Below are 19,346 nucleotides of genomic sequence, written 5' to 3' on the forward strand. Positions count from 1 at the left end.
TTGGGCACATCCTAGCAACTTAAAATCACCATTATTTGGGCACATCCTAGCAACTTTAAATCCCCATTATTTGGGCACATCCTAGCAACTTAAAATCCCCATTTTGAGTTTCCTTTTGGCATTTAGAATACTTTAACACACCAAAATAATTTTAAACATGTGAAAATAATGAAAAAAATAATATTTCTCACCACTGGAATTTCTCAAGCATTTTTTTTTTATTTCAACAGAAGTGAAATTAAACAATAAATTGTACAAAAACAATTGAACAATATGACTAGGAAATGAAAAATATGAATTGTCATAATTATTAATTTCCTATTTAACCATTTAAATAGATCATTGTTTAAAAATTTAGATTCACTTAATTACCACTTATAAAAAAAACTTAAGGAAATTTCTCACGCAACTAAATTTAGTCAATAATCATTAAATTAATTTTGGTATCACTGGGCCTACTCGTGTCTCTACTTTCAATCTAAATTTAGTTTACAACCCCCTCATATCTTTCTAAATTCAATCAAGTCACCAAAGTGGTACGTGCAGGCACACTTTCATATAGATTTTTTTTTTGAAGTGTGCCAAATACTGTGGATTTATTAAGTTTTCTTTGGACACTACTTTTTGATGATTTCAGGGGTAATGGGGAACCTCGATTTTAAATGTTCAACTAATTACAAATTTGTAAAGGAATGTATGCAGAATATGTTAAAACCACAAAATTAAATTTCAACAAATATGCAAGTTTTCCTCAAATCACAAAATTAGATATCATTGAAAATAAATGAATCCACAGTACTGGTAGATAGCCATCATGAAAAGTTGATGATGTGTCTGTATGACAATGGTTTCCCTGCCTACACTAGTTGGAGAACAAAACTGGACACAGTGACCAATTTTACAGCCAAACAAGAAATCAGACAAAATACTGGACAGTGATAAATGTTACAGCCAAACAAGAAATCAGACAAAATACTGGACAGTGATAAATGTTACAGCCAAACAAGAAATCAGACAAAATACTGGACAGTGATAAATGTTACAGCCAAACAAGAAATCAGACAAAATACTGGACAGTGATAAATGTTACAGCCAAACAAGAAATCAGACAATAAACTGGACACAGTGACCAATGTTACAGCCAAACAAGAAATCAGACAATAAACTGGACACAGTGACCAATGTTACAGCCAAACAAGAATTCAGACAATAAACTGGACACAATGACCAATGTTACAGCCAAACAAGAAATCAGACAATAAACTGGACACAGTGACCAATGTTTCAGCCAAAAAAGAAATCAGACAAAATACTGGACATTGTGACCAATGTTTCAGCCAAACAAGAAATCAGAAAATAAACTGGACACAGTGACCAATGTTTCAGCCAAAAAAGAAATCAGACAATAAACTGGACACAGTGACCAATGTTTCAGCCAAACAAGAAATCAGACAATAAAAGTGGACACAGTGACCAATGTTTCAGCCAAACAAGAAATCAGACAATAAACTGGACACAGTGACCAATGTTTCAGCCAAACAAGAAATCAGACAAAAAACTGGACATAGTGATCAATGTTTCAGCCAAACAAGAAATCAGAAAATAAACTGGACACAGTGACCAATGTTTCAGGCAAACAAGAAATCAGACAATAAACTGGACACAGTGACCAATGTTTCAGCCAAACAAGAAATCAGACAATAAAAGTGACCAATGTTTCAGCCAAACAAGAAATCAGACAATAAACTGGACACAGTGACCAATGTTTCAGCCAAACAAGAATCAGACAAAATACTGGACAGTGATAAATGTTACAGCCAAACAAGAAATCAGACAAAATACTGGACAGTGATAAATGTTACAGCCAAACAAGAAATCAGACAAAATACTGGTCAGTGATAAATGTTACAGTCAAACAAGAAATCAGACAATAAACTGGACACAGTGACCAATGTTACAGCCAAACAAGAAATCAGACAATAAACTGGACACAGTGACCAATGTAACAGCCAAACAAGAATTCAGACAATAAACTGGACACAATGACCAATGTTACAGCCAAACAAGAAATCAGACAATAAACTGGACTAGTGACCAATGTTTCAGCCAAACAAGAAATCAGACAAAATACTGGACATCGTGACCAATGTTTCAGCCAAACAAAAAATCAGACAATAAACTGGACACAGTGACCAATGTTTCAGCCAAAAAAGAAATCAGACAATAAACTGGACACAGTGACCAATGTTTCAGCCAAACAAGAAATCAGACAATAAAAGTGGACACAGTGACCAATGTTTCAGCCAAACAAGAAATCAGACAATAAACTGGACACAGTGACCAATGTTTCAGCCAAACAAGAAATCAGACAAAAAACTGGACATAGTGATCAATGTTTCAGCCAAACAAGAAATCAGACAATAAACTGGACACAGTGACCAATGTTTCAGCCAAAAAAGAAATCAGACAATAAACTGGACACAGTGACCAATGTTTCAGCCAAACAAGAAATCAGACAATAAAAGTGGACACAGTGACCAATGTTTCAGCCAAACAAGAAATCAGACAATAAACTGGACACAGTGACCAATGTTTCAGCCAAACAAGAATCAGACAATAAACTGGACATAGTGACCAATGTTTCAGCCAAACAAGAAATCAGACAAAAAACTGGATATAGTGATCAATGTCTCTAACCAGTATTGCACCAGACAAGAGATCTGGTGCATAACTAATGCAATCTAATAGATAAATTGACAAAAATATGATCTACACATGTTGGATTATTATCAGTAAGGTGAATTTATGGTGTAAAAAAAAATCAGTACTGTTGGCCATTTTGTGGTGGTTAGTTTAAATTGATGGAGGAAACTGGAGTGTCCATAGAGAACCCAGATCTTTGGCAGAAAAACTTGCAATCCTATTCAATTAAAATTTAGGCAGAGCACACCTGCCAATTGTGGGGTGCAAACTCTCAGCCTCAGTGTTGGCAGGCTATTATATATAACGATACAGTAGAATGACTACTTACACCTCTCAGCCACCAAGGCCCCTTAACATCGTGGATGTATAGATAAATCTTCTGTTGAAATTCAACACAAGCTTGTCAGAAAATAAACTGTGTTGGGGATAATATCCTATCCTATTCCAAATATCATTCAAAGTCTTTATTTAAGTTTATTATTCCTTGTCTGTATCATGCAGTGGAATAAAGATATTGTCTCTCTTTCAATTATAGTCTTCAATAATACAAGGTATACAATAATAGGCCAAAAGGACCAGTTAACTAAAGAATTTAATAAAATAGAATATGTTGGATAGCACAAACAGAATTACACAAGATATTGGTGATAAAAACACAACACTGTGACTGTGTGACATCGGCAATCTAACACAAAAATTATAATTCTGAGAATTCAAATGACTTCAATTTGAACTCCTCTTCATGCATGTCTTATTCAAGATGTTTTGTAGAGTCCTTTTAACAATAAATAACAAGTTATTTTTAAGAGGTTGACATCCTTAGATTGATGTATGCACTAGCCTAGGACATTAATTTTATGACCCAGTATTATATATGGATACACATTTACAAAAAAAGGTGAAAGTGTGAAATTGTTTGTTTTTACCGTCTATTAACATAAAAATTACGATGTTATATAAAACTATCAAAAACAAATACATGAATGCCCCATCTCCACTATAATTTTCTATGTTCAGTGGAATATGAAAATGGGATAAAATCTCTAATTTGGCATTAAAATTAGAAAGATCAGATCATAGGGAACATATTTACTAAGTTTCAAGTTGATTGGACTTCATCTTCATCAAAAATGGAATCAAATTTGGTTCTTTCAGCTTTAGTTTTGGTCTGAATGAATTATAATGAATGATCTTTATTCTCTTATACCAAATACATAGTTATAGAGAAGATATTACAATAATAACAAATATTTGATATATCATGAACTGAGACTTCTACAAAAAAGATTCTAGATCTGATAACTGGTAGGTATCCGTCATATTGATTACTGCACTGTAGATAGATGAACATTAGGATAGACAGGCACCCAGTATTGAAGTATATCCTATTCCGATTATAACAATACACAAAAACCAACTTCACAATACCCAGTATACAGTTAATAAAAAATCATCAAGTATGAAAATTTCTTTCCAATTTAAAAAAAAAATAACAGAATAAATGTTCAGCAGTATTAACTTCAAATTGTAAATGTCCTAAAATTACCTACCAATAATATGCATTATTCCAAATCCAACCAAGATTGATGCAACTAATTCTGAACAATAAAAAGCTGCTACTGCAAGTGTAGGAATATTACATAATACTGAAAGGATGTGAGTCTGATGATAACCAAGGAAGAGCAAAACAACAAAGTAACCGCAAGAACAGATACCAGTTCAATCTCCTTAAGAAGACTTAAGAATAAAGTGGGTAATTACTAATAAGGTGACACACGATATTCCCCCGTCACATGATACTTAATGACTTGTATACAGCTCGGCAATTGTCAAAATCATATGTTTTTTCTGGGTCAATGACATCATATGATGTTATTTAGATACAATTTCACGTTTAAATTGATGTAAACACTTTACATTTGACCATGGCTTCTGCAACAGATCTGCATGCATGTATGTCCTTAAACTTTCTTATTTTAAATTTTAGTTAGTAGAGGTAATCACAAAAGAAATGTCAATGTCATTTTACTTTTAAAATATTGTAATACTTAGACATATATCAGCAAATGTAATAAGTATGGTAACTTTTTAACCTTCACTAATATTTGGGTCAAATAGGGGCATTATTGCCTCTCCTAATAGATACTGTACAAAACATTTAGATATAACCCCCGACAAGGTCCCTTACTTGGGATGTTATGGGGTTAAACTTTTAAAAACACTCAAACCTCTTTCCTGTCTTGTAACTGACAGTGAATTTACACCAAAAGCATACAATAAAACTAATTAAAATTAAAGAGCTGTGGAATAATTACCAAAGAGACACCTACCAATTAGACATATAAAACAGATATATAACAGTAAACAGGCTATTATTTGAACTTGGAATTATTTTTAATTATGAAATTTGCTTGATTTCTTGTTATTGAATTTTTTTAAAAATTCCATGTTTATTCTGTACTGAAATGTTCTGTGCTGCGCACAACACTTTCTATTACAAAGAAAATAGTATATTTTCAATAGAATGTACTGTGCCGCGCACAACACTATCTAACCAAAATACATTGTATGGAAAGTGGTATTAACCACTCAAAAGATTATAATACCAAATAAACAAAATTTATCAAAAAAATTTAAACACAAGAAATTATGCAAATTCCATAATTAAAAATAATTCCAAGTTCAAATAATAGCCTGTTAGTATATTATCATAAGTATAAGAGCAGGAAACTAGGAATAATAGATAGCAAAACCTCAGGCATTTTGGTCCTCTGAAATCATAAAATAATTATAAAGGGTTCCATGAACCCTGCCTCTAGCCTGCAGCTGTCTGTGTAAAAATGTTATGCTGAATGTAAAAAGTAAATTTTATCATTTATCATTTAAATACAGAATTTCTTTTATAAAAATCAACCTTTTTTCTTCAGATACAATTTCTTTTATCTTGGAAATATACTGAAAATGAAAAAAAATATTTTCTAAATTTGCTATTAATCCTAAAAATGCTTTTGCCAAAAATTCATAAAATTCTATGAAAATTCAACAAGATAGAATTGATTTCTTTTATATAAACCAACATATAGTTTTTACATGCTAACTGCAAAAAAAAACAAAAAAAAACAGTAAAATAGAGCAAAAATAAAAGAAAATATTTAAAGTGCTTTTCTCTTGAAATGTTCTTTTGGTCATACCAAAAAGTATCTGATCCATTAACATAAAATTTCATGAAGGTTTGACAAAGTTATTGATGACTGCTGAAAAATCTTTAACCTTAGACATTGTATCTAAATGTTCACTGTCAGTAAATTATGCAAAAATGAATATTTTCAAAATTTTGATCTGGATACTACTGTCTTTTGGTCATAAAAAAACTTATATCCAAATTTCATCAAATTCTATGAAGATTTAGCAAATTATTGATGTTTGATAAAAACTTTAACCGCAGACAGAACTTAGATGTAGCATCAACTGCCAACAATGACTATGGAATGAAGGATTGCTAGGTCTCGCTATCTAGACATAAATGTTGCAGTCTCCACAAAAAGAGAATTATTATAGCGTCCAAACAAACGTTGAACAACAATTAAGAGAGTTTTAAAAAAAACTTATAACGGAGATATATAATGAAATTAACAAGGTTGCCATAGGTAAAATAGCTATAAAGAGATTATCATTGGTCATCTCAACTCGATTGCTTTTCTCACTTTTGTCCTACTGGCTTAAGCGAGAAAATCAATCTTGTTGAGATGACCAATGATAATCTACTCATTAATTACAGGCAAAAAAATTCAAGAATAACTTCAATTTTTAAATCAAATGTAATGTGAAGTGTTATATTTACATCACAAATAATTTACCTCTAAATAAGCTGGTAATAATCAAATGAATAACAAAATAGGTAAAAAAATTCTTTAAAAATAACTTTTCAACAGAGAGCTTTGCCCTTAAGGATGTACTTAGGTGAGGTAAGGTAAAATTTAATAAATTAAGAAATTAAAATTGATACTATAAGCTGGTAGAGCATCAATTAAGAATAAAGATAAGCTAAAAATATTGATAGGTCACGGACCTCCTTTTCGAGATATTTGAGATTAAAAAATGGCAGGAAAAGGCTGACTCTGACTTTTACCTTATATTTGCATTGGTATTATTTGGGTCTTAAAACAAAAGAAAGAAAATCAAGAATCTTTTAAAATTTTGGTAAATGACCTTTCATGAGCGATTAAATCTTATATGAAAAAATAAATGGGTGTTATGGGGCAAACTATTTTACATTGTATTGTATGGAAAAACACCAAGGAGTCCGAACATTTGACACAAATTCCAAAATCTCACCTAAGTACATCCTTAAGTTAACTAAATGTCTTTATTTTTGAGGATGAAAATTCAACTACCAATACATATATATAGTCAAATAACAAATATCTAAATGTTACTACCAATACATGTCATTAGTCAAATAACAATTATCTAAATGTTACTACCAATACATGTAATTAGTCAAATAACAATTATCTAAATGTTACTACCAATACATGTAATTAGTCAAATAACAATTATCTAAATGTATTTCATGCTGCGTTTACATGTAATTCAAATCGATTCGCATTAACTAATTCGAATTAGTTTAATTCACATTCGAAACGTTTTACGTCCAAACATTAACTCTAATTCCAATTGCAATGCCCGTCAAATTTGCTTTACTGTCCGAACAACATTTACTTTTAATTTGTATCAACAAAAATAGATTTCTAAGGCGAATTAGCCAATTCGAATCAATTCGAATTAAAAAGGAAGAGTGTGTGAACGCGATTAGCGAAATCAATTCGAATTCGAATTCAATTAGAATTAAATGTACGTGTGAACTAGGCATAACATGTCAACTCATATAACTAATTTGCAATCTAATTTGTGACAAATAACTTCTTCAAGTATTTATAAAGTCAAAAAATAGCTAAATACTTTTCTTTTAAATTGTAAAATATAAATTGATAACAATAACCTTTACTCAAAAGATATAAATAATATTTTGCAGTTATGATTGAAATTCTGAACAATATAATAACCAATATAAAAATTCATAATGAATATATGTAAATTTTTACATGGTGCTAAGGATCTCAAAATTCTTGCTACATTTTAACCAATGTTTAATACTTAAGACTTGTACAAACTGTATGTTCAATGTCTTTCCATATTAAACATTGGTTAAAATTAAAATATGATACATGTATATGTGTAGTTTTTATGTACGACTGTTCAATTTAATTGAAAATGTTAAACAAATTCTAAAGGTTACAAATTTGTTTCATTAAAAAAAAATTTTATATACTATAAAAAAATGTGTATTGGTAATTAGATTTACCTTGTTTTTCTTGAAGCAGTAACATTTGCAGCTTGGATGTAACCTGGCAGAGATTTATCTCCCCTGTTTTATAATTACAGTATTGCAGGTATTGTTTAGCTCTTTTCTGATAGCTACTGTAAACAGTTTGGTTACAGTAGGAATTGTTTGTATAATTAAGCTGATTTCCTGCGTATTTGCTGCCAAATGTTTTCTGTCCGAGAGGTAACACATCGGCACACTTATAAAAACTGTAAGGTTCCTGAGGAACACTTGAACGAATAAATTCAGTCATAATTTATATTAGGAAAGGAAATAATATTGTTTTTCAACTTAAATACTGACAAAATTTGAAGTGTCTTGACAGTTCACATCTACTTCCCTAACAAGCCAATCAAATTGTATATTAACATTTATTTTTTTTGCATAGTATCCAATTTTTGTTTGATTTGGAAGATCATCCTTTTCATATAATCTGAATTTATCTAGAATTTATGTTTAGAATTTATGTCATAAAAATCAACAACTTTTACTGAACTCTGGAGGAGCAAAATTTAATTTTGTAATTCATACATTTTATTATAATTTTTATGAAAGAGACTGCTTTGTCTGAAAAGGGTAAAATAAAGGATGTCATATTGCCGCAAGTATATTTCTACATGTGGTTTTCAAAGAAACAAAACAATTTATGTATATATATATTATATACCTGTAATGCTGTATCATTAAATTCAAACAAGTCGACAGATCACAACTATAAAAATCATATTTTTCTCTGGTGGAGAGTTTGTGTAATTTGTAATCATACCACACCTTATTATTTCAATATTTGTCTGGAGTTGAGATAATTAAACTTAGCTGTATTAATACACCTCATCCATAATTAGATAAAATGCTGGTAAACTTTTACACTGGTCAGTGACAGTTTATGGCCTTTGGTTCAAATGGTGTTTTTGATTATAATAGATATCCTTTTTGTGACGTCTGTAAGGTGATCAATTAATTAACGGCTGTAAGGTGATCAAAAAATTAACGGCTGTAAGGTGATCAATTAATTTACGGCTTTAAGGTGATCAATTAATTAACGGCTTAAAAATTTAACAAATATAATTACATCCATGGACATATTGGTACTTGGGATGTTACCTAGTTATCAAAGCCTTACATTTCAGTAACCAATTACTTTCCATGTAGAATTTTCTTATTGATTTTTGTTATTAATTAATATCATATCAATGCATTTGTATATGACTATTGCCATGTAGGGTCACTTCAAAGAAACATTTAAGACCTTTTTTTGAATTTCAATATTTCCAATTTTAAATAAGCAGTCCCCAATTAAGGGCATACGATACAGTTTTGATCCTGTATTTACAGTTTGATGAAAATTTCCATATAGGCTAGTATTTGCCTGATTAAATCAAATATGTAATAAAAAATATACCTTCATGTGCTACTTTTTGAGTTAAATGAGGTCGAAATTTTGTATATTTGCTCAAAATTCTGATTGGTTGCCGTATTTTCCCTTTCGAAAGAAAACAATACCTTTTTTGTTTTAAAAGATAAACACAAATTGTTTTTTGTTAGATAATTTGTAATTTTTGTAATTTATAAGTATCCTAAAAAATTATGCCTTTTTTATTCAGAAATAACTCATATTTATCAAATGGTCATGAATTAAGAAAAAATCGTATTTTTTGCTGTATATTTATCAAAATTAAAAAAAATCCTCTATTTACAGTTTTATAAAATTTGGTCCACATAATCTCCCTGCAAAATGAAACAAAATGTCGTTTAAAAAAATAGGGGTCCATGCACTCGTTTTCAAATTAAATCAGTTTGAATGATAGAAAATAGTCGAAAAATGCATCTTTTCCCGATATGTCATAGTTTGATGTCGCGAAAATAACATTTTACGTTAGCAACGTCATTACCTCCCCTGTAACTGTATCGTAAGCCCTTAAAAACCACTTTGCTTTTGGATTCCAGAAAGTATTGTTGAAAAAAGGCATAAAGTTTAAGGTTTGGTTCATAAAGAGATGCAGGTTCAATTTATATGAAATGTGCTATAGAGGGATCTAAAAATTAATGGTCTGTTAAGACAGGTTTTTGCTTAATACTGGTGGTCTCTTAAGCAGGTTTTACTGTAGTTGTAAATTTTCTCACGACACTGGACAAGGACCGTGGAACATCTGTAGGAAGTATATATGGAATTTTGTTGTAGGAAGCAATCATACGTGTACAATTGCAGGATGAACACAGAGATCTTAAAGAGGGTCAAAGTTCAGTCTTTATTGATATGAAAGGAAGTCTGCCTCGTGCCTGGAAGAATCATAACCAGAAATAACGTATAAATTATATCAATATAGGTCAATTAATGAAAGTCCTTTATTTTGAACTTAAATTTGAATGCCACTATAACCTTTTTTAACTGAAGTTTCCTACATTTACACAGTAATAAATAATAAACTCATCATAGCTAGCGGGCTTAAAATTTGTATGCTAGACATACATTTTGTCTACAAAAGACTCATCAGTGATGCTCGAAATCAAGTGAGGTAAAAAAAGCCTAATGAAGTATGATGTTGAAGAGCATTGAGCGTATAATGAGCAGTTACTTCTAGTTATTGATGTGGATTATTGCCGGTACAACAGATTCTGATTTATTTATTTCTACTTAAAATTTAGAAAACATAACAAAAACAAAAATTAAACATTCTTCTTGACACTGCAAAATTGTAATATATGTCATCATGTCTATTTTTAGGACTAAGTAAGTTATAGTCTGTGACCCTCTCCATCTTTATAAATACTTTATTTCACACATGCCATATATTCTTAAATTCATTTAAACTGATAATACATCATGTATATACTTTTCAATTGAGAGAAAAAAAAACAAAGATAACACAATTCTGCAAAAAGTGTCAGATACCTTAGCAAAAATAAATAGTTATAATGCAAAAATTCATAAATGGAGTAAAATGATACTTTTCACACTGGGTATCCCATTCCAATCCATGGACGGATCAGAATCCTACATTATTTAACTAGAGGCTCTCAAGAGCCTGTGTCGCTCACCTTGGTCTATGTGCATATTAAACAATGCCAATGGACACAGATAAATTCATGACAAAATTGTGTTTTGGTGATCATGATGTGTTTGTAGATCTTACTTTACTGAACATTCTTGTTGCTACAATTATCTCTTTCTATAATGAACTTGGCCCAGTAATTTCCATGATTACAGTGGAAAATATTTTCTAAAACTTTACAAAAATTTATGAAAATTGTTAAGAAATGACTATAAAGGACAATAACTCCTTAAGGGGTCAATTGACAAGTTTGGTCATATTGACTTATTTGTAGATCTTATTTTGCTGAACATTATTGTTGTTTACAGTTTATCTCTATCTATAATAATATTCAAAATAATAATCAAAATCTCCAAAGTTTCCTTAAAATTACTAATTTTGGGGCAGCAACCCAACAACAGGTTGTCTGTTTTGTCTGAAAATTTCAGGGCAGATAGATATTGACCTGATAAACAATTTAATCAATATCGGATTTGCTTTTAACGCTTTGGTTGCAGAGGTAAAAGCCAAAATCTACATTTCACCCTATGTACTATTTTTAGCCATGGCAGCCATCTTGGTAGGTTGGCCAGGTCATCGGACACATTTTTTAAACTAGATACCCAAATGATGATTGTGGCCAAGTTTGGTTAAATTTGGCTCAGTAGTTTCAGAGGAGAAGATCTTTTAAAAGAATACTAAAATTTTTGAAAAATGGTTAAAAATTTACTATAAGGGCAATAACTCCTTAAGGGGTAAACTGACAATTTTGGTCAATTGATTTATTTGTAGATCTTACTTTGCTGAACATTATTGCTGTTTACAGTTTATCTCTATCTATAATAATATTCAAGATAATACCCAACAAGAGGCTGTCACAACGACAGCAAACCGGATTTATTAACATTTATTTGTGTCCTGGCAATATCACAAGAACCATAATTGATGAATGCTGAAAGTGAAAATCGTCAATATCAAATTTGACCTCCATTTTGTAGTCAGTATCAACACATTAAAATTTGAAAAGCTTAGATTGAATGGTTCATTAGTAAATGCAACAACGTGAATGGAAACGCCATTTTACGATCTTTCAAGAACCATAACTCCTGAACAGTAAAAGTCAAAATCGTCATTATTGAACTTGACCTCTATTTTGTCATCAGTAACAACATATAAAAATTTCAAAAGCTTTGGTTGAATGGTTTATAAGAAAATGCACGGACACGACTGGAAACTCCATTTTTCAATCTTTCAAGAACCATAACTCCTGAACCGTAAAAGTCAAAATTGTCATTATTGAACTTGACCTCCATTTTGTCATCAGTAACAATATATTAAAATTTGGGAAGCTTTGGTAGAACTGTTCATGCGTAAATGCACGGACACGACTGGAAACTCCATTTTTCAATCTTTCAAGAACCATAACTCCTGAACCATAAAAGTCAAAATCGTCATTATTGTACTTGACCTCCATTTTGTCATTGGTAACAACATATAAAAATTCGGTAAGCTTTTGTAGAACAGTTCATGCGTAAATGCACGGACACGACTGGAAACTCCATTTTTCAATCTTTCAAGAACCATAACTCCTGAACGGTAAAAGTCAAAATCGCCATTATTGTTCTTGACCTTCATTTAGTTGTCAGTAACAACATATTAAAATTTTAAAAGCTTTGGTTGAACGGTTCATGAGTTAATGCACGGACAACATTTGATTGCCGCCCGCCCGGCCGCCCGCCGTACATCCCCAAATCAATAACCGACATTTTTGTCACAAAAATCCGGTTAAAAACTGCAAAATTTCCTTAAAATTACTAATTTTTGGGCAGTAACCCAACAACGGGTTGTCTGATTTGTCTGCAAATTTCAGGGCAGATAGATCTTGACCTAATAAACAATTTTACCCACTGTCAGATTTGCTCTAAATGCTTTGGTTTCAGAGTTATATTAGCCAAAATCTACATTTTACCCCTTATTCTATTTTTAGTCATGGCAGCCATCTTGGTTGGTTGGTAGGGTCACGCCACATATTTTTAAACTAGATACCCCAATGATGATTGTGGCCAAGTTTGGTTAAATTTGCCCCAGTAGTTTCAGAGGAGAAGTTTTTTGTTAATGTTAACAGACGACAAACGACGGACGCCAAGTGATGAGAAAAGCTCACTTGACCTTTCAGGTCAGGTGAGCTAAAAAGTGATCAGACAGTTTTGACAATTACTACAGGTGGCTGATCTCAGCATTTTAAAAATTATTCCCTTGTCACATTTTCTCTTTTAATAGTGGTTTTAAGATAATATACAAAACTATCATTATATCTGACAATGTTCATGACTTTGGACATGCCCATACACACGGTGTAGAATGGTAACGGACTTATCGGGTTTTTGTCGGCGTTTCCGCACTAATCGAGTTCGGCGACGGACTTATCGCGTTTTGTTTTCAGACAGTGTGACACAAAATGAGCCAAATAGATGAAAAAAAGTCGTTAGTGTTTATGTTTATATGATCACGGAAGGCACCAATGATCTAACTTTGCAAAAATTTTCATTTTGCTTCGGTACCACTCTTGGCTTTTTCAAAAAGCTCCACACTAAACAGGTCAACAGGCCGAACACAGCTACTAATGGTGTGTTTTCCGTTTAAATACACAACATATTAGAATGTGGACTTTTTGTGCTCCTTTATTTCATACAAAATACATATTAGAACCACTTGTGTGCATTCAAAAACTTAAAATATCGTATATCAAAGCTTTATCAAAATTGGTTGACAGCGGACTAATCGGGTTTCCCTAAAATGGCGTGTTTTTTGGCACCGAACTGTTGAGGTTTATTTAGCCCAGGAATTATTGTGTTTTTATTGTTTTACCAGGGTAAAAAATGATGTTTTCGTATTTTTTGTTTGTTTGGGAAATGAAAAATAAAAGATTTTAATAACCCCATGTATTTGAAATCGTGTGCTAGAATATACAAGTCTGGAACTTCTCACGAACAAGTGTTTTTCCGCAATCTTGATTTTTTTTTCTTTGAGTAAAAGTACATGGGGCAATATCACATGCAATGCGAAACTAAACACAAATGGTCTATTTCTGCTCTATCCCAGATTAACATGTGAAGGTCTTTTGACAGATGTTTCGAAAAGACACGTTTATCCCGGCGTAATAGAAATATTCATAATGATGCATGTATGAGTGAAGCTTTATGTGTCAGTCCTGAAAAACGATTGTTGATGGAGCCGGTGAATAACTATAACAACTGTTCCTTGTGTCTTTTTGTTGTTGGGATGTACAAGTACCCAGCCACGTCCACTTGAATTTTTGTCCATCTGATGAGTTAAGCCTTTTTCAACTGAATTTTATAGTTCGTTCTTATGGTGTACTATTATACCACTGTCCCAACTAACATGTTTAACCCCACCACATTATGTATGGATGTATGTGCCTGTCCCAAGTCAGGAGCCTGTAATTCAGTTGTTGTCGTTTGTTTATGTGTAACATTTGTTTTTCATTCATTTTTTTTTATATAAATAAGGCCGATTGTTTTCTCGTATGAATTGTTTTACATTGTCATTTCGGGGCCTTTTATAGCTGACTATGCAGTATTGGCCTTGCTCGTTGTCGAAGGCCGTACGGTGACATATAATTGGTAATTACTGTGTCATTTTGGTCTCTTGTGGAGAGTTGTCTGATTGGAAATCATATATATATACCACATCTTCTTTTTTATACCTACTAGTTCAAATAACTATCATGTCTTGAAAGGCATTCTTTGACGCCTTACATCGTCGCAGAAGGGCGTCAAAGTAAACATTTAGAATAGCCTTCCCAGACGTCATAATTATTTGTACTAGAGGCCGAGATACTGATAGAATCCCACACATTTGCTTGTGGATTAATAAAGTGTATCATTGTGTGATGTGTGATTAATGTATAAAGTAAGAAGTGTTGAACAACCATGAAGGCGGAGTAAAAACATAGACTGACTGAGAAGATATGAGTTTCCAAATTCATTTGCGCACAAAGAGTCCGGTGCCAAAAACACAAAGAGTCTGGTGCCACAAATTTTCCAGATTAACAATCATTTAAGACCTTAATAGTGCATGAAACAGTTCCGAAAGGGAAAATGTCTAAATTTAATAAATAATAACCAATTATTTACTTGCAGAAGAAAACAACAAGCTTAAAACACGCTTCAATTGGACATCTTTCCATGAAAAATGTTTGTTTTCAAGTTGGGGTACCACATTGGTGGAAACAATTTAAAATAAATCGTAGCTTCCCATGAATATATGACTAGATATCCAGCAAAATAAATAATTTCCCCATTCCGTGACATCAAGCTTATTTGGAAATATCAATTCTGCTTTAATACAAATTGAAAGAAATAACCACTTACGCCAAATGTTGTCACCTGAAAACACGATAAGTCCGTTGCTGAACCCGATTAGTGCGGAAACGCCGAAAAAACCCGATAAGTCCGTTACCATTCTACACTGTGATACATGTGTGCTTAAATTGAACTTTTCTTTTTAAATCTCTATATTCCCCCCTTTTTTGTCTAATCAATGGGTGAACAATACTGAACATAAAAATCAGTACAAGAAAATCTCATACAGCTACAAAAACTGTTAATAAATAGCAAACAAGTATATATACATTGTACATATAGCTCAATGCACGCTCACTTCCTATTATTATTACGTTTACCCAAGAATCTTGATCAAAACATAATTTGGCATATATATATATATATCTACATGTGTTCTAACATGGTACATTTACTTAAATCAAACCACAATCATAAACAAGACAGACAAACAGATGATAGCAGAAGAAAGACATGAAATTAAATTACCAAATTAACTAACATAATGTCTGATGAACGTAATGAAACAAGTACATGTATACTTAATGAAAACAATAATAAATATAAATTCTACCACTTCATCAAGTGTAATGTCATATTTCTGCACTCAAGACAGTTTAATTTTCATATTTAAACACAAGGTTTGCCAAGATATTTTAATCATCAAAAATTAAACAGCAGACTAAGGTAGCAATACACAGTTAGGAGTTTAGTTTCGCATTATGGCCCCAGTGGATTTTTCAAACATGAAAGTTATTGTGTAATAAAATTCATTTTTAGACAACTGAGTACTAATTTAGCCTTCAAAGAACATCAAGATTATTTTAACATGTTTTATGGGCTAGTTTCTGTTTGACTCTCCGTATTTTCATTTCTAGACCAGCCATTGGCCCAGAAATTATTGTAATGTTTACAAACACATTTTTCTACACGAAGTTTTTGACGCAATTTTACAAAAAAATGAGATGAAAGACATATGATTTTCATTGGATTTTCTGAAAGATATATGTAAACTGTTTCAGATAAGGTATTACTTCAAGCGATTGAAATTATACTTTTAGCCAAATTTTGGGGTAATATGTGACATCTTTTCCCCCCTTTTTGCAATATTTTATAGCAAATAAATGCAGATTGTTGCCATGGATACATCCAAAAGAAATGATATTTTACCTTTTTATATACTGAATATAAAATCTATGGAAGATTCTGATTACATACATATGCACATATATGACACAAACAGTAAGCTTAATATTGCAAGAAGGCAATGAAAAGGGGATGGTAAAATTTATGAGGGCAAATTTTGAAATTTTTTCCTAAATGTTTATTGCTCCCTTAAGTAAAATATAGTATTGCCTAATTCTAGGTGGTGGAAAGTGTTCTCTTTATAGACAATGTGAAGAAATAATTTATCTTTCATTTCCAATGATCAGTAAAAAGTTGTGTTCTTTCTTTGTATGTCATGTCATCAGACATGGTTATTTTTTTTTCTAAACATCAAAATAGAAAGTTCAGAGAACAGCAAGAAAATTTGACATCATAATCGAAATTTGACCAATGCAGAACTCAAAGATCAAACAACTATTTGGAGATTTAAAAAAAAATTGTATGATATACATAAAACTCTTCTAAAATTCACATTTGTTCATACAATATATTATATCTTATAGCATAGAAACAAAGAAACTTTATACTCTAATAATAAATTTCATTTACCTACATAGAATTGAAAATGTAAACAGGGAAGGTGTTAAAGAAACAACAAACCAAAAAGCAGAAACTGCCCTAGGCCACCAATGTGTCTTAATTCAGAGAGAAAATCCTGCTCCTAGACGCAGGCTTCAGCTGGCCCCTTAACAATATTGTTTACAAATTCAGCAAAATGGACACTACAGTAAACTCAGAAACATGTAAATGAACTAAAATACTAAAAAAACCATTTAAGACTAACTGAATCTGGGGAGAACACTGTGTATATTCAAGTTTCCTTTAGGTAGTTAGTCAGGGATGGCACCTAAAATTTTAGCTAGGCTACTTATTTTTTTCCATATTTTTGATAGATCACTATAACAGCTTTAATTTCAAAGATCAGAGTAAGGCCACACCAATTTGATTCCTTGTTCGACAGACCCGCCCGCACCTATTTTTTTCAAAACAGATTTTTTTTTTTTTATATTCCCGCTTCCCGCATCCGGAAATGTTATCATATCCATTTCCCGCACCGTTTTTTTTGTAAATATTATAAAAAGATATCAACATTTGTTTTTAAAATCACAGTCTAGCCTGTATATAACGATTTTAAACATAAAAGCACCCCACCACACTGTGTAAATATCTGTATAAATTTATAACAGCGGAAATACCTGTAAAGAACAAAAAATTGGTTTCTTTCCCCCTTACTTATATTCCCTATCAAAAAATGTTCGTTGTTAGAATAAAGTACAAAGAACTTCTGAAGGATTTGCCTTCAACTGCAATTATATTGTATGCTGACGAAACAAAACTATCCATAGCCGCTGCATGTTTATGCACCTGTCCTGATTGATTCAGGGGCCTGTCGTTCAGCAGTTATCGTTTGTTGATGTTGTTCATTGGTATTTTCCCGTTTGGATATATAAATTAGATTGTTGGTTTTGCTGTTCGAATTGTGTACGCTAATAATTTTGGGGTCCTTTATAGTTTGCTGTTTGGTCTGTATCAAAGCCCTGTGTAAAAGGCCGTACTTTGACCTGTGTTTGTTATTATCAGGTTGAGAACAACCCTCCCTCAGACAAGGGGTCATTTTACTGATGTAGAAAAGAAAATAGAAATATAATCAATACCAAGGATTTGTATAGTTCTTCTATACAAAACCTTTGAAAACTTAGAATTTTGTACACAAAAAGAGGAGAGTTGCATCATATTTTAAACAACTTTTTCTAAAAGAGGGGTCCACTTATTTTGAATAATATTAAACTGATAAGGTAAATGTGTTAATTTAACATGGTTAAAATCCAGGAATATTACAAAATTTTTGGACATGTTTTTACCATTTAATAACGGATAGATATATAGTTCTTTGAGAAAATATGAGCCCTTTTGTACAAACAAATATATTATAACTTATATTGATCCCTCATAAAACATGTTAAAGGGATATTTATAACATTAAGGGGTTGCCCCCAAACTGATTATGACTTGGATGGAAAATTGTCTCATTGTCAGTCACACATACATAGACCAGATTTAATTACTTCTTGGTGAACAGGGAAAAAATACTTCAGAAATTAAAGAAATGTCAAAGTACAGGTGATAAATCAAGTTTTAATATTGTCAAAACCTACTAGTTTATGTTTACAAAAAAAAAATATAATCGCTCGCCTTTACTTTTCAAGCTTCTTCTCAAAAATTTGCCAATTAAATATTTTTTTATTAAACTTTTCAAATCGCTCGCTCGCCCCAAATTTTGGTGTCCAAAAATCCGCAGAACAAGAAATTAAATTGGTGTGGCCTAATTAAAGTTGAGAATAATCTCAAAAGTCAAAACATCAAAGAAATATTTGCAGAGGAAGCTTTAAAAGGTAATTGGGGGATATCAATTATGGTCTATTTTTAAATATTGTGTGATATCAATAATACATGACTGGCTCTTAGTCTAAAATAGCAGTTGAAATCTACAAAAATGTCAACATTTTTCGCAATTTTTGCCCAGACTGCATGTAATGACTGCTACATGTATTTGAAACACATATTTTTCTAAAGGACACAGTAGGTAAAATATATAGGTATGTGTCCAGGCAGTGTTCTTCCCAGAGCCTGTTAGCATCATGGTAATGTGATGCTATAATCTTAAATGTGATGCTATCTAAAGTGGTTTTCATA

At 31.7% G+C, this 19,346-nt stretch overlaps 1 protein-coding gene across 24 annotated transcripts in view; it reads right to left on the reverse strand.

The window, feature by feature from the left end:
- LOC139524730 (hepatocyte nuclear factor 4-gamma-like) overlaps nucleotides 1-19,346 on the reverse strand; it is a 39,072-nt gene that overhangs the window by 17,508 nt on the left and 2,218 nt on the right. For 8 of the 24 annotated variants that reach the window (XR_011664850.1, XR_011664849.1, XR_011664848.1 and 5 more), the window contains exon 1: nucleotides 4,254-4,454. The exons of 8 other annotated variants lie outside the window; for them this stretch is intronic. Coding sequence is in view for 8 of the 16 variants with exons in the window: in XM_071319775.1 (XP_071175876.1) it covers nucleotides 4,254-4,266 (13 nt within the window). In the remaining 8 variants the exon portion in view is untranslated. Of the gene's footprint in view, nucleotides 1-4,253; nucleotides 4,455-8,068; nucleotides 8,360-19,346 lie in introns of those variants that run through there. 8 more of the 24 variants (XR_011664841.1, XR_011664840.1, XR_011664839.1 and 5 more) reach the window with 2 other exon arrangements.

This window comes from Mytilus edulis, chromosome 5, assembly GCF_963676685.1.
Source record: "Mytilus edulis chromosome 5, xbMytEdul2.2, whole genome shotgun sequence".
Classification (NCBI taxonomy): domain Eukaryota; kingdom Metazoa; phylum Mollusca; class Bivalvia; order Mytilida; family Mytilidae; genus Mytilus; species Mytilus edulis.